This window comes from Hesperophylax consimilis, chromosome 12 (genome assembly GCF_061612785.1).
Source record: "Hesperophylax consimilis isolate HC1 chromosome 12, BYU_Hcon_1.0, whole genome shotgun sequence".
In the NCBI taxonomy this organism is placed as follows: domain Eukaryota; kingdom Metazoa; phylum Arthropoda; class Insecta; order Trichoptera; family Limnephilidae; genus Hesperophylax; species Hesperophylax consimilis.
The window spans coordinates 11891311-11904537 of record NC_142847.1 but is presented as its reverse complement, the minus strand read 5'-3'; the positions used below and the strand labels follow the sequence as shown (position 1 = coordinate 11904537).

General features: G+C 36.8%; 1 protein-coding gene across 1 annotated transcript; it reads left to right on the top strand.

Moving 5' to 3' along the window:
- Positions 1–13227, top strand: LOC149419150 (uncharacterized). The gene is made up of 7 exons (XM_089637705.1): positions 1–223; positions 1653–2121; positions 6860–7090; positions 8979–9177; positions 9676–9765; positions 10506–10652; positions 12506–13227. Exons 1-7 carry the CDS (start codon positions 83–85, stop codon positions 12657–12659), a joined length of 1431 nt encoding a protein of 476 aa, XP_089493831.1. The 5' UTR covers positions 1–82; the 3' UTR covers positions 12660–13227.

Here is a 13227-nt window from a genome sequence, read left to right as displayed (position 1 = left end):
ACATTTGCAATTGGCATCGCAAAATTTGTGCCGCGCTATTCAACAGTGCATTATGTTCTCGATTTAATTAGATTTCCTCGCAATGGGTATAAACACGAATTTTACGTGCAGGATTTGCTTGGAAAATGGAGCCAACGTTAACATCTTCTTGAATCCCAAAGAGACCCGTCGGTCTTTGAAAGTGTCTTGCCATAAGATGATGTCAGTTTTGTTTTCATTTACAGTTAGTAAACATTATTCATTAAATTGTTTTTAAAATAAAATGTGCCTATGTGAAATACCGTGTCCCACTTCTGTATATTTACCAAAATAACACTTGGTTTGAACTTAATTAGCAAGAGAGACGAATATAGTTGGGGAAGATGGTAAAAGAAGCATCAAAGTTCCTTTTTTTCATAGTTAAAATTCATATGTATTTAGAGTTTAGTTAAGTTAAGTTTGAAGGTTAGGAAATACACATAAATTATTAAAATAGCCCACTAATAACCGACATAAATCAGTCTCACCAAACATACTATTTTTTAAGGCTTCTGATTTATGAGTAATATGAAAGCGCTTTAATTATTTATCAATGTAGCTCATCAATAAATCCTTACGACCGTAATTTATATAAAGTTCATTCAATTTAACAACCTGCATCGCAACATTCAGACTTACAGCGCCTATATATTTAATATTAAAAATGCATGTCCTCAATCAATCTACATAACTGAGACTTAATGTTATATTATAACCTATAATTCTGTTACATGCATACAAGCAAATTATCATCTATTACATGTGGTGATGTGCACCCAGGAAAATTCCCCGAACCTATAAAAAATCCCGAAAGTCAGTAATTTGGTAAAATGTATACAATTGTGTCAGGTGACTTCACATGAGACACAGTTCATAATTCGAATGGCAGGGCTGCAGTACTACTGCACCAGTAGTCATTGTAAGTCAGGGCTGCAGTACGGCTGCAGTACTGCTGCACCAGTAGTCATTGTAAGTCATACGCCTATCGGCTCCCTGCAAATATTAGCATTTTGATGTTTTATATCTTCGGTACTATTATATATTTTCCAAGCGTTCTGCCCTCAGCGAGCTCATTAATAATATACATTTATAAATACCATGAAATTTCATTGTAATTCCACATGTCATCTTTGAGGATGCTGTGTGGAAGGGAATGAGTGAAGATGGGTCTTGAAGAGAGTCATGTTGTAGGAGGGAGGAAACACAGAGGCCAGCAAATTGTTCCACAGCCGAGCTGTTGAACTCAAGAATGAGTCATAGAAACGACGCATTTTCTTGTGACAAATGTCAACTTGTACATATGTTGGGCACGCTTTTGGCTTGTTTTCCTACTATGCACCGGTGCCAAAGGTATGTATAAGTTAATGATGCTGGTTCCTCGGAGCATCCTCGAGGAGTCTGGGGATTTCACCATTACAGATAGTAATTTTAAAACGAACAAGCTTTTAAATTTTCAGCGATATCAATTAACTGCTTTTCGAGTTTTGCGAGCACAAACATATTTAAATTCCTGCAATATTCCCCATTTTGCTAAAATTAAATAACAAAGAGGGAGACAGTGGTGGACCTATCAGCGTCACACTTATACAAGGCTGTCAGAGACATGAAATTCATTGTTTTTATTTGTTTTCCAGACACGCAAAGGCGACGGCCTCCCTCCCAGGATCTGCCAGTCCTGTGCCACCCGGCTGGCGTCTGCCTACCAGTTTAACATCTTAGCTGAAGCGTCCTTCAAGAAGCTATCTGCCAAACTGAAGAGTGACGCACCAATGCTGAAGGATGAACCCAGCGAGGAGAAGGTCTCTGAAACATCCTTCGAAAACCTCCCAACCAATGTGAAGGATGAATTCCTATTATTGGAGGAGTCAAGTGAGGAAGATGCTTTAAATGTAGAGGATCGTCTGGTTTTATCAAATTTTGAAAAGAAAGACTTAGGTTTAAACATGGCGGACTTCCAGTTGCGAGCAGATGATGATGATTTCATCATCCTGGAAGTCGGCGGAAAACAATCGCCGTATTCTGAGATACAAATAGAGGAAAAGAAAGAGGAAGACTTGATTATCGAAAAGCGGAAGGTGAAAAGAGTGCGTAAATTGAAAAAAGGTTAGACAATCTCATCACTATTATTTAATAACTTACTTAACCTCTCAGACAAAGACTTTTATTTACTATGTGTTCCTTTGTGAACTGTCAAAACGTGATAATTTTTGTGTTATTTACGAGTTTTGCTAAAAGCTTCATAACTCATGTTTTGGGAAACGTAGCCTCATTCTAAAAAATGTTTTGGAAAGATTATAAAATCCACTATCGCATTAGGTTGTTATACGTAAATATTTGCGTTTCTAAATATACATTTTATGAAAACGTCAAAAATATGTAAAAATCGCTTACCATTATTTCAAAGCCGTGAAAAATGTACTTTTTTCTGAGTATCATAAAGAAATAACACTTTATATATTGAAGAAATATAATTAAAAACTATTAGTTTTTTATTTTACTATTTACTATTTCGACGGCCGGCGTGGTCTAGTGGTATACGCTTTTGACTACAGATCCGAAGGTCGCGGGTTCGAACCCGGCGTGCGCAAATAAATTTTATTTGATTAATTTGTGTTATTTCACAATTAATTAATTTAAAATAATATATAGTATATTTGCGGCACGTTCCAGAGTGGAAGATACTCTCAGTATCGCCCTGGTGTAAGACCACCATTCAGAATTGAAACGTTGCTTGAAATGGCTTTAGCCGTGTTTGGTGACCAGATCTGAATAGCCAGGTACTTCCCCACCTTCCTCTTCCCCATCTCCCTTCCCTCCCCAATACCCTCAGCCTCACAACATACCCCAATTGGGGATGCCATAGTCTCACTGGCTCCAGACGGGAGCAGTTGGGACTCTTGTGCGGTAATACTGTAAAAAAAAAAAAAAAAAAGTCACCTCAAAATATTAACCGTCCAAACTAAAATATTTTTAATAAATTATTTAGAAACGCAATAAATTATGAACGAACAAGATGACAGATCCAATCGGCTTAGATAATGCACCTCTACGTTCCATAGATATTCTTGAATACAGACGCGTAGCGTTATTCTTTATCGATACTCTGTTTTTTAAATCATTGCAATCTGTACACTAGTGATGGAAATAAATCGATTTTTGTAAAATCTCGCGCGTTTATGTGAAAAGACGTTCTAATGTCTTGACCGCTATTATCATATTTACGTCTTTTGACGTTCTAATGTTCTGAGTGGTTAACCCTACTCAAGTCAATTTTAGCTAAAATATCCCTAACTCACATTATGTTGAAAACAAATTGATTCTTGAACTTGTCATAATAATACATTATGTTGAGGGAGGTACTTGACTTACTTTCAGTTAACTTTCATCAAAAAAGTCACCGGAGATCAAAATTTCATTTACGTTTTGTAGCATTTACATCAATACATCTATATTTTATTACTCATATGTGGGGTAGAATTCAAAATAAAATAGGTGATGTCAAATTATAACATTTATTTGCAAGTGTACAATTTATGTGTAAAGAAATTAAATAAGTAATAGATAATTAAAACCCGAGACTCTATAATTAGTACTGATTATTATGTGGAAGGTTCCTTTTGGAAACGCTTGCAGGTTGGAGAATTGCAAAGCATTATTTCGTACATGTGACATTATTAAACCATAAGAACTAACCTTGTTACAAAATTTTGGGGGCCATGTGAGTCAAAGATTGATCTCAAAAAATATAATAAAAACTAGAAACAATATGTCCAGTAACATCAAGCTAGCTAACTCGTCGCCATGTTGTCCAGAGATCCACCCATCAAAAATCCTTCTAAGAGACTGCTTTCGTCGGCTTTGGGGCCGTTCAAGTATTACGTAAGCAGATTTATTACAATTATTTACCCCCTCTTCCCCCTTGTCACCAAAAGTAAGCAAAGCTCTTACCCCCCCCCCCGCCCTCCCATGCTTACGTAAAAATTGGTACCGATATGCATTTTTCTGTTAATGTATTCTGTTTTATAAACAATTCAACTTTGGCGAAAGAGGATCAACAGTAACACAAATATTAACTTACTTTGATTTGCTTACAACACGTCAAATCGTCAATCGTACTGAAACGAAACAATAGATTGATGGAAGAAATTTTGACAAGTGAGTAGCGCGCGGTAATTCCCCCATTCGCTTCTAAGCGAGTACCTGAACGTATTAATTATTTGTGGGAATCCCTGAATATGTATTCGGTTTTCAAACAGACAATGTGTGGGTTGCCAATGTTTAAAAAAAAAATAACTACTGCTGAGCAGTGCTGACGTAATCACTATCTCGACCCCCCCACCCCCCCATGTCATCAAAAATAACCAAAGCAGAGACCCCCCTGCCCCCCTATAGTGCTTACATAATACTTGAAAGGCCCCTTTCCGCGGAGCACTAACTCGCCCATTCTCTGCAGGTAGCGCTGTTCCGTTCTGAGCCAAAACGAGCGGCTATACACCCGAAAGAGCTAGGCAATTATTTGCAAGTCAACATCAGTTCCTACTTACTGATCGAGGCAACATTCGATTCCTGGGGTAGCAATTATAACTGTTACACTTTTTTTTACTCCAAATAATGTCAGGAATCACTGGTTAAAGTAAGTCAAGTATGTCCCTTAACACCCTGAATAATGTTCATTTCAAGTTTTTTTTTTTTAAATTTAAAAATTTAAAACTTTGTTGTCTCTGTATCGTGACACGGGCTAAATTTTAGCAGACTGCTCCGGGTACCCGATTGCCAAGGCTACTACTCATCATTCTTTAAAATGTGGCAGTTTATTCCAGGCTTTAGGTCCTGTCACTCCGAAAGCACGCTCGCTGAACTTAGTATCTTGAATGAGCTTTGATGCCTTCCACCTTCCTACGGCTGATGATGTTGCTAACCTAAGGATTGACTGTCGTGATTAGGGATTTTTTTGGCATTATAATAATATAGACGGTAAAAGGCTAAATGACTGATATGCCACCCTAGCCGAGTTATACATACAGTTTTTGTCAGAATTTGAAGCTGCATCGAATGAGCCAACTCCTATGTAGATGAAACAACATTTTTGGCGTTTACATCAAAAGCCCTCTAATACTAGGTATTTCTATACTGGTACTATCTTAGAAACGAAAGTATCTACAAGTTATCCAAAAGCCCTCTTATACTTACTAGGTATTTCTATACTGGTAGTATCTTACAACAAAAGCCCTCTTGTACTAGGTATGCATTTTTATACTGGTAGTATCTTACATCAAAGCCGTCTTGTACTACGTATTTCTATATTGGTAGTATCTTACATCAAAAGCCCTCTTGTACTAGGTATTTCTATATGTACTGGTAGTATCTTAGAAACAAAAGTATCTACAAGTTATCCAAAAGCCCTCTTGTACTAGGTATTACTATACTGGTAGTATCTGAGAAACAAAAGTATCTACAAGTTATCCAAAAGCCCTCTTGTACTAGGTATTACTATACATACTGGTAGTATCTGAGAAACAAAAGTATCTACAAGTTATCCAAAAGCCCTCTTGTACTAGGTATTACTATACTGGTAGTATCTGAGAAACAAAAGTATCTACAAGTTATCCAAAAGCCCTCTTGTACTAGGTATTACTATACTGGTAGTATCTGAGAAACAAAAGTATCTACAAGTTATCCAAACGAGTTCAGACTTAGAAGAGTTAACATGTTGAATGGAGGGGAGGCAATTGTAGTTAAGGCTTTATAGAAGAGAGGATATTTGTTTAGAGAGATACAACCAAAAAGTATGTGATCAAAAGTTCCCACTTCTAGACCACAGAAAGAACAATCTGGGGAGTCAAACATGTGAATTTTAAAAAGGTGAGAATTGAACAATATCCAATTCTCATTTGAATAAGTAAGGAAATTTATTTTTTGGAAAATTAGGGGAATTGTTAAAACCACGGTTTTGATGAGATAGTTATTTGTATTGAGACATAACATGCTGCCTTGGATGCACTATGCCTGTTGATGATATGCTATGCCTATACTATGATTATTGCCAATACTCTGCCCAAAAAATGCGGGATCTATCTTTGAGGATAGAAAAAAAGTAATATTATCTGGCTTGTGAGAGTTACAATAGGGTTGGATGCTTCTTGTTTTGCCAAGAAATCTGCAATATCGTTACCCATAATGCCAACATGTCCAGGAATTCAAATCACAGTTACAGTTTTTCTAGAGCTTTGAATGGAGACTACCAGCACTCAAATAAGGCATACAAGGTGATCACCAGGATAAAGAAGATATCTAAATTTAAGTGTACAGAGGAAATGAGAGAATCAGATAGAGCAAGGGAATGTTCAAAATTATTTTTTACTAGCTGTACCCCGTCACGCTTTGCTGTTGCTCAGTCTGTCTGTGCAGATAGAGAAACAATAACGTGTGTTATATAAAAACACATGCGTATTCTAATGCCACCTTGTGTCAAAATTTCGAACTTTCGGAGATTTAAGATTTTGAACAAACGAACATTAACATTTTTATTTATTTGGAAGATGGAAGATTATATGTTTGAGAGATTCAATTATTGCAATGCTGAAAAAATTGAAAATTGGTTTGAAATTGAATGAAATATTTTGTCATTAGAATTATCAGTCAGAAGAGTCTGGAGATTAGTGGCCATTAGTAAATAAAAGAGAAGACTTGGGCCATTTAGATTAAATAATGTCATTGAACATATTATTGACAGTACGGGCTGAGAGATTGAGTTTCACCTTTACCAGACTGTTCTTCAAGTACAGCATCATAGAAACCGAGGCATTTTGGTGTGAACTGAATCTTTCATCTGTCCATACAGCCCCTGGTGCGCGAGGGGTGCGCAAGCGTCCCTCTCTGGCCAGTGGCGTGTGCGAAGTGTGCGGGGTTGTGGTGGGTGACCTACCTTCGCACCGCGCTGCGCACGCAAGGCCGCGTCTGCGTCTACAGTGCCCGCGCTGCCCAAAGCTCTTCACCTCATACACGGCGCGCACCAAGCATCACCGCTCAGTACACCTCGGACAGCTCTACCACTGCCAACTCTGCAATAAAGGTAAGAAATATACCACTCAAATTCATTAAACTCGCCATTTACCGGATTCGCACATGACAAGTTTGCTACCTGCCTGGTATTGTGAATGATTGATGTTTCTCAACTTTATTATTATGACTATTAACCCTTAGAACGGGTTCTTTCACAGAATTTGAACAATTCATCAAACTTTCAAAGTTGAAATGAAGATCTATGAAAGATCAATTCAAGTCGCTTTACAATATTTGCATAATAGCTTACTTGTTTTTGTACTCTGTACTCCATGTTTGTTAATTTCCTCATCTTTATTTTGACTGTATTTGTTGATTTCCTCATCCTCATCATGTTTGTTGATAAGTCTTAACTTAGTTTTATGAGGTTTGAGTATTTACATAGCCTATCCCTCAGTGTTTGCACAGCACAAATTCTACTTCCTATAAAAGTCGCCGTATTTTGTGCACGTCTCAAATTGAAGTTTATTTATTTATTTTTTATAATATTCATTACATTTTTTGCTTTTGACTGTCCAACTAGGAAGGTTGGACAGTCAAATTTACAGGTTTCAAGTTATCCTAGAGGAATACAGGATTTAACAATATAGAAAATAAGTATGCTAAAACGAAGATACATAAAAAGAGACATAAAAAAGATACATAAAAGGCGTTTGTGATAAATAATTATCAAATTACATTTTTTAGTAAAATTTCGGAATCAGTCCTGCCTAGATCTAATAACCATTTTGTTATTTTTGGACCGAAGGAAGACAATTCACATAGTTTCAGCTGAGAGGGGATTTTGTTATATATTTTAGGACCGAGATATGAGAATATTTTTTGATAAGCCGCTCTGTTACTTGTTGGAACGGAACTTTTCATTTTGTTTTTATTTTCATGAACATGACATCTAGTACATTAAATTCCTTCAAGAGAGCGTCGCTCGAATATATGAAAGGTTTCTTCATAATAACACGTAAAATAGATTTCTGTGCCTTCAATAACGGGTTTAATGTTGTTCTTCCTGTACCTCCCCACCCAACTTAACTGTAGGTTATGATTAAGTTACACAGCCCGTAGTATATGTTTTTTAAGTCTTATTTTTTTTAAATTTCCCGTAATGAAATAAATATGTGAATCAGTGTGCGCACTCTTTTAGCTACATTTTCTGGTTTTTCCATTTGAGGTTATTATCAATTATAACGCCTAAATATTTAATAAATTTAACTCACTCGAGGGCTTCACACTTACATGGAGAGTTATTATTTCCAAAGTTACAGTTAATTTTATGTATTTTAAGGTGGTGAGGTATTTGGGGTTGCCCTGAAATAGTAGAACTGAAAGTTAGGTATTTGGTTTTTGATATGTTTAATGTAAGAAAATTGCTGTCCAGCCATTGTTTCACTCTGTTTATACCGGTGTTAGCAAGGTGGTGTGTTTCCTTCCAATTGTCTCCTTCAAACAATATAACGGTATCATCTGCGAACGTAATAATTTTCCCACCTATGTGTTGTATACACAGTTCGTTAATATATATAATGAAGAGAAGAGGACCTAGCGTACTTCCTTGTGGCACACCAAAATTATTTTCTAGTGAAGTGCTAAGTCTTACAAATGTGTACAGAGATTTCACTGGAATATTGAAATTAGAGATTACTTTCTGGAATATGATTGATTCGCAGATATGGCATGTGACCAGTTTAAGAACCCTAATAGGCTAATTAAAATGAAATTTGTGCAATGGGGGTTGTAGAAATAGTCCTACATTCCTAGAATCAGCAAGTCATGTTAAGTCTACTTCGCCTTTCCTATCCCTTCAACCACACGACCTTCCCGATAGATTTCAATAGATTGACTGCCTGAAGCAGTCAGTGGCTTATGTAGACTGACTATTGGCATGTGTTTCCCTGGTGCAGACTACAAGAGTGGCTACGAGCACCGTCGGCTGGTCCACTCAGTCATTCCCCGCAGCTTCCCCTGCATCATGTGCGACAAAACCTTCCTGACCCAAGCCAAGCTGCGCCACCACATCACGGCGCATACGCTGGAGCGCGCCTATCCGTGCTCTGTATGCGCCAAGGGCTTCCGCTCCCGCGCCGAGAGTGAGTACCACAGGTGAGAGATGTCATGTTCCCTTATTCTTTTCTTCACCGCTTTGACAAGGCACCGCCATGCGACCATGCCTGTGTTACTTCAGCGCTCAAGATATTGAGGACAGTGACTGCACCTCTGCTGAAGTGATTACTAATGCGCTAGTTCTTACAGTATGCCTTTACCTGAGCTAGTTACCTGACCTTGCATTTTGGAGGCTAGCTAAATAATTGAAATTCTCTCTTGTTACTCTAAGGACGGGTTGTTTCGGAGAATTTGAACAATTCATCAAATTTCAACGTTCATTTTCAAGTTCTGTGAAAGATTTTTTCAAGTTCTGTTTTTATTTCAGTTTTGTCAAGCAACTAGCCTACAATTATATAATAACAGAACTTGAATAGGACTTTCACAGAACCCGGAAATGAATGTTGAAATTTGATGAATTGTTCAAATTCTCCGAAACAACCCGTCCTAAGTATCGCCTGCGATTCTCACTCTTATCTGTATTGTATTTTGTTTCAGGCGGAATGTTCATGAAAAAGAAAAGAAATTTACTTGCGAAATCTGCCAAAAAGGATTCTTCTTCAGTCAGAACTTCAAAGTTCACTTAAGGTAAGATATCTTCTCATATTATGGCTTTTAACCCTTAAAACACTAAGCTCTCGCAACCTTATAGCTCGGAGTATAAAATTTTGTTTGTATCCAATGGATACTTTTGGCGCATGAGAAGTTAAATGAATTTTTTCTCATGTTTTTACTAAGGTTGCTAAGGACTCGGCAAAAGAGATAATTTGATGTAGTGGTTTTACGCATATATTTTATTTACAAACAAAATTAATAATATTGGTCCCAGAATTGTGGAATACCAAAATTTGATGTTTCTTGGTCATTGATTTTAACAGTCAATTTTATTTTGATTTTTGGTTTTTATCATTAACTGTTATCCGACAATAATCAGGAGTGCGATATCTCGAGGTATTTACCACGTAAAGACAAATATGAATATGAAAAAAAATTATTTTCTTCCCAACAAGCTTAGAAGAAAATCCTTTTCTTTCTTCATGCTTGAAACAAAATATTTCTCCATTTTTCACTTTCTTCTGTTCCATTTTTCAAATATGTATGTAGTTTGGTTAGGAACGTAGGCACTTTGGATAAATGACATGCCAGTAGGAACCAAACTTATTCAAATTTCGAAGTACAACATTTTCTTATATTTAGTGGTTCATGTTCTTACAGTATGGGGTGGCAAAAATAAGGGCAGAACAAAGTGTTTAAGTTGTATGTAATTATAAGCAAAGGGTTGGCTGCCTATTGTTTGATATTTGTTGAATGATGTTTGCTTGTTGCAGATCGCACACCAAGGAGAAGCTGTTTAGCTGCAAGCTCTGCCTCAAGGCCTTCACCACCAAGAGCCAGCTCTCCACACACGAGCTGCGCCACTCGGGGGTCAAGGAGGTCATCTGCATCATTTGCGACAAAGGCTTCATCAACAATGCGTAACATATTTACTTTTTATTTACAAAAAATATTGTTGTGGAGTGTAAGTTTAGCGTGTGGATGGAATACTTTAAATGTGTACATATTTATGTACACCTCACTAGAAATATCTGTACCATGGTGTTCAAGTAACTACATTAAAATGATGTGAGTATGTGTTAAATATGATTTAAGATTTTCACTGCCAAAAGTATTTTTGTTATTTGTTTTTGGGGTGTTATGCCGTGTTGCGCTAACTCCTTCTTTAGCCAACGTTTCGGACAGCATTGCAGTGTCCATCATCAGGGCAGATGTGTTATTTAAATGTTATAACACCCCAAAAACAAATAACAAAAATGAGTTTGTGTTATTTTTACTTAAGGTAATTATTTTTTTAAGCGATTTGTTATCATATGTACTTCAGTTTTGTTTGGCTTTATAACCATTAATTGGATATCCAACACCTCTGCTATCGTCACCCCGAGTTGTTTGCTAAATTTGATGACTTAGCAGCGGTGGCCGGGTTCATGGGGTGAGGTTTGTCCAGGTCTTGGCGATAGATGCGTCTGCCTGCCTTGATACACTGTCCCACAGATTCCTACCCGTCCCCCATACCTTTTTCCTTCCAGAAATTCCTCTCCTTCCTTTCCCCAAAAAGAACCTCCACGAATCTTCCCCAAATGGAACATCTGTGAATATACATATATGTACCTAGATACAATACGACAGCTGCAAAACACCATTATGAAAACCTAAGCCCAAAACTATTTAACGATTTATCAGATGTAATAAAAAATTAAAAACGCTGTTTTTTTTAAAACTATATTTTTATCCAAAATCAACAGACTGATTGATATTTTACCAACGATTTTCAGATATATTCTGTTGCTATTTTCACTGATTCATTTATTGTCCAGTATTGTCTAGTATTTTAAATACTGGAAATTTTTTGTGACTGTACCTACTATTTTTAAGCAATTATATTTAGTCCTGGGTTGATCATGAATGACCCACTCATCGAAACCAAGCTTCCAAAGAGCGAGCCGGCTATTTTAGCATCATAGATTGTCAGCGCCCGAGACCCACTCTCGCGGCTTCGGCTGCCGGTGTGGCAAGGCAATCGACCATAGAAGATAGAATAGAACATACATGAGTATAAATTCTGTAGACCGGGCATCTCGTCTCGAATCACTTTCTCTCGACACACAAATAATAGAGATGGTAGACTATCATTGTGGTTCCAGAGACCGGAAACTTACATAGAACTGCTAACTCTTCCAGATATTAGGAATCAGTTCCCGATGATGGAAAGGTGGTCGGTAATAGGTTTGATAAAATTAATTATAAATTCATACCATGAATATGTTACCAACCTACGTCAAAAGAAATTGCGTGCCCGCAACCTGCTATTTGAGTGGGTTTTCGTGATCAGCTGCGACGTTACCGAGTCCTGAACAACCCGGATCGTGTAAAACGATCGATTGACCCAGCTCTAATATATTGTATTTATTATTGTTAAGTATTAGTAAATAGACTAACTTCCCCAGTTGGACCCAATAATATATCTATACTAACTGGGTAATTAAAATTGTTATGTAACATATTATTATTTTCTATTTTTACTGTATAATTTCAATAAAAAATAAATTAATTAAATGGATGACATAGGCGTGGAGTTAATGGAAAAAAAATATATAAATATTCATATCGATCATCGGAAATATAATTCAAATATGAAGCATCGCATTAATAATAAGAATGTATGCAGAGGTAGTGCAATGCAATACATTCCATATTCCAATGGGGAGAGAGGAGTGAAGTTGAGCAACACTGTATTGCTGATATTGTATTATGTTTTATATATGTGTTGCAGAGGCCTGAAGAACCACATCCTGACACACACCAAGGAGCGGTCTCATGCATGCCGCTTCTGCAACACTTTCTTTGCACGTGCCGACCACCGCAACAAACACGAGAAGAGCGCTCACAAATCCACGCTCACGGAACAACATGCGGAATACCAATAAACTGCAAAAATTCATCTGCAATCCTTTGTCATCATTAGACATCAGATTGTACGCACTGAAACAGACCAAAATATGCAATGGACTTGACCAGAATATGAACTTGTGTCATCACTTTTTTCTAATAATTTATATGTGTTAAATTTCGAGTTAGTAGTGTATACTGTAGTCATAAGCAAAAAGGCCTCCAGGAATTTGCAAAAGTCACATTCTGATGTACTGTTTATGATAATACTTTGATAAACATGTATATTGGAATGGGTTCCATGATATTTCATCAAAATGACAATTAAACACACCTTTAAAAAGTGATATAGAGTCATTAAAAGTGATAAAACAAAAACTAGGTTAAATAGTTACTTATGTAACCTATTTAACCTTGTTTTTGTTTCATGACTTTATATCACATTTTGTAGGTGTGTTGAACTGTCATTTTGATGACATACCCGGTCACCATTGGAATGTGACTTTTGTAAATTCCTAGCTGCCTTCGGCAGATAATGATAACAGTACAATTTTATTATATGAATATTTTTAGTGCCTTGTGTAGCATTGCATAATATCATTTTTT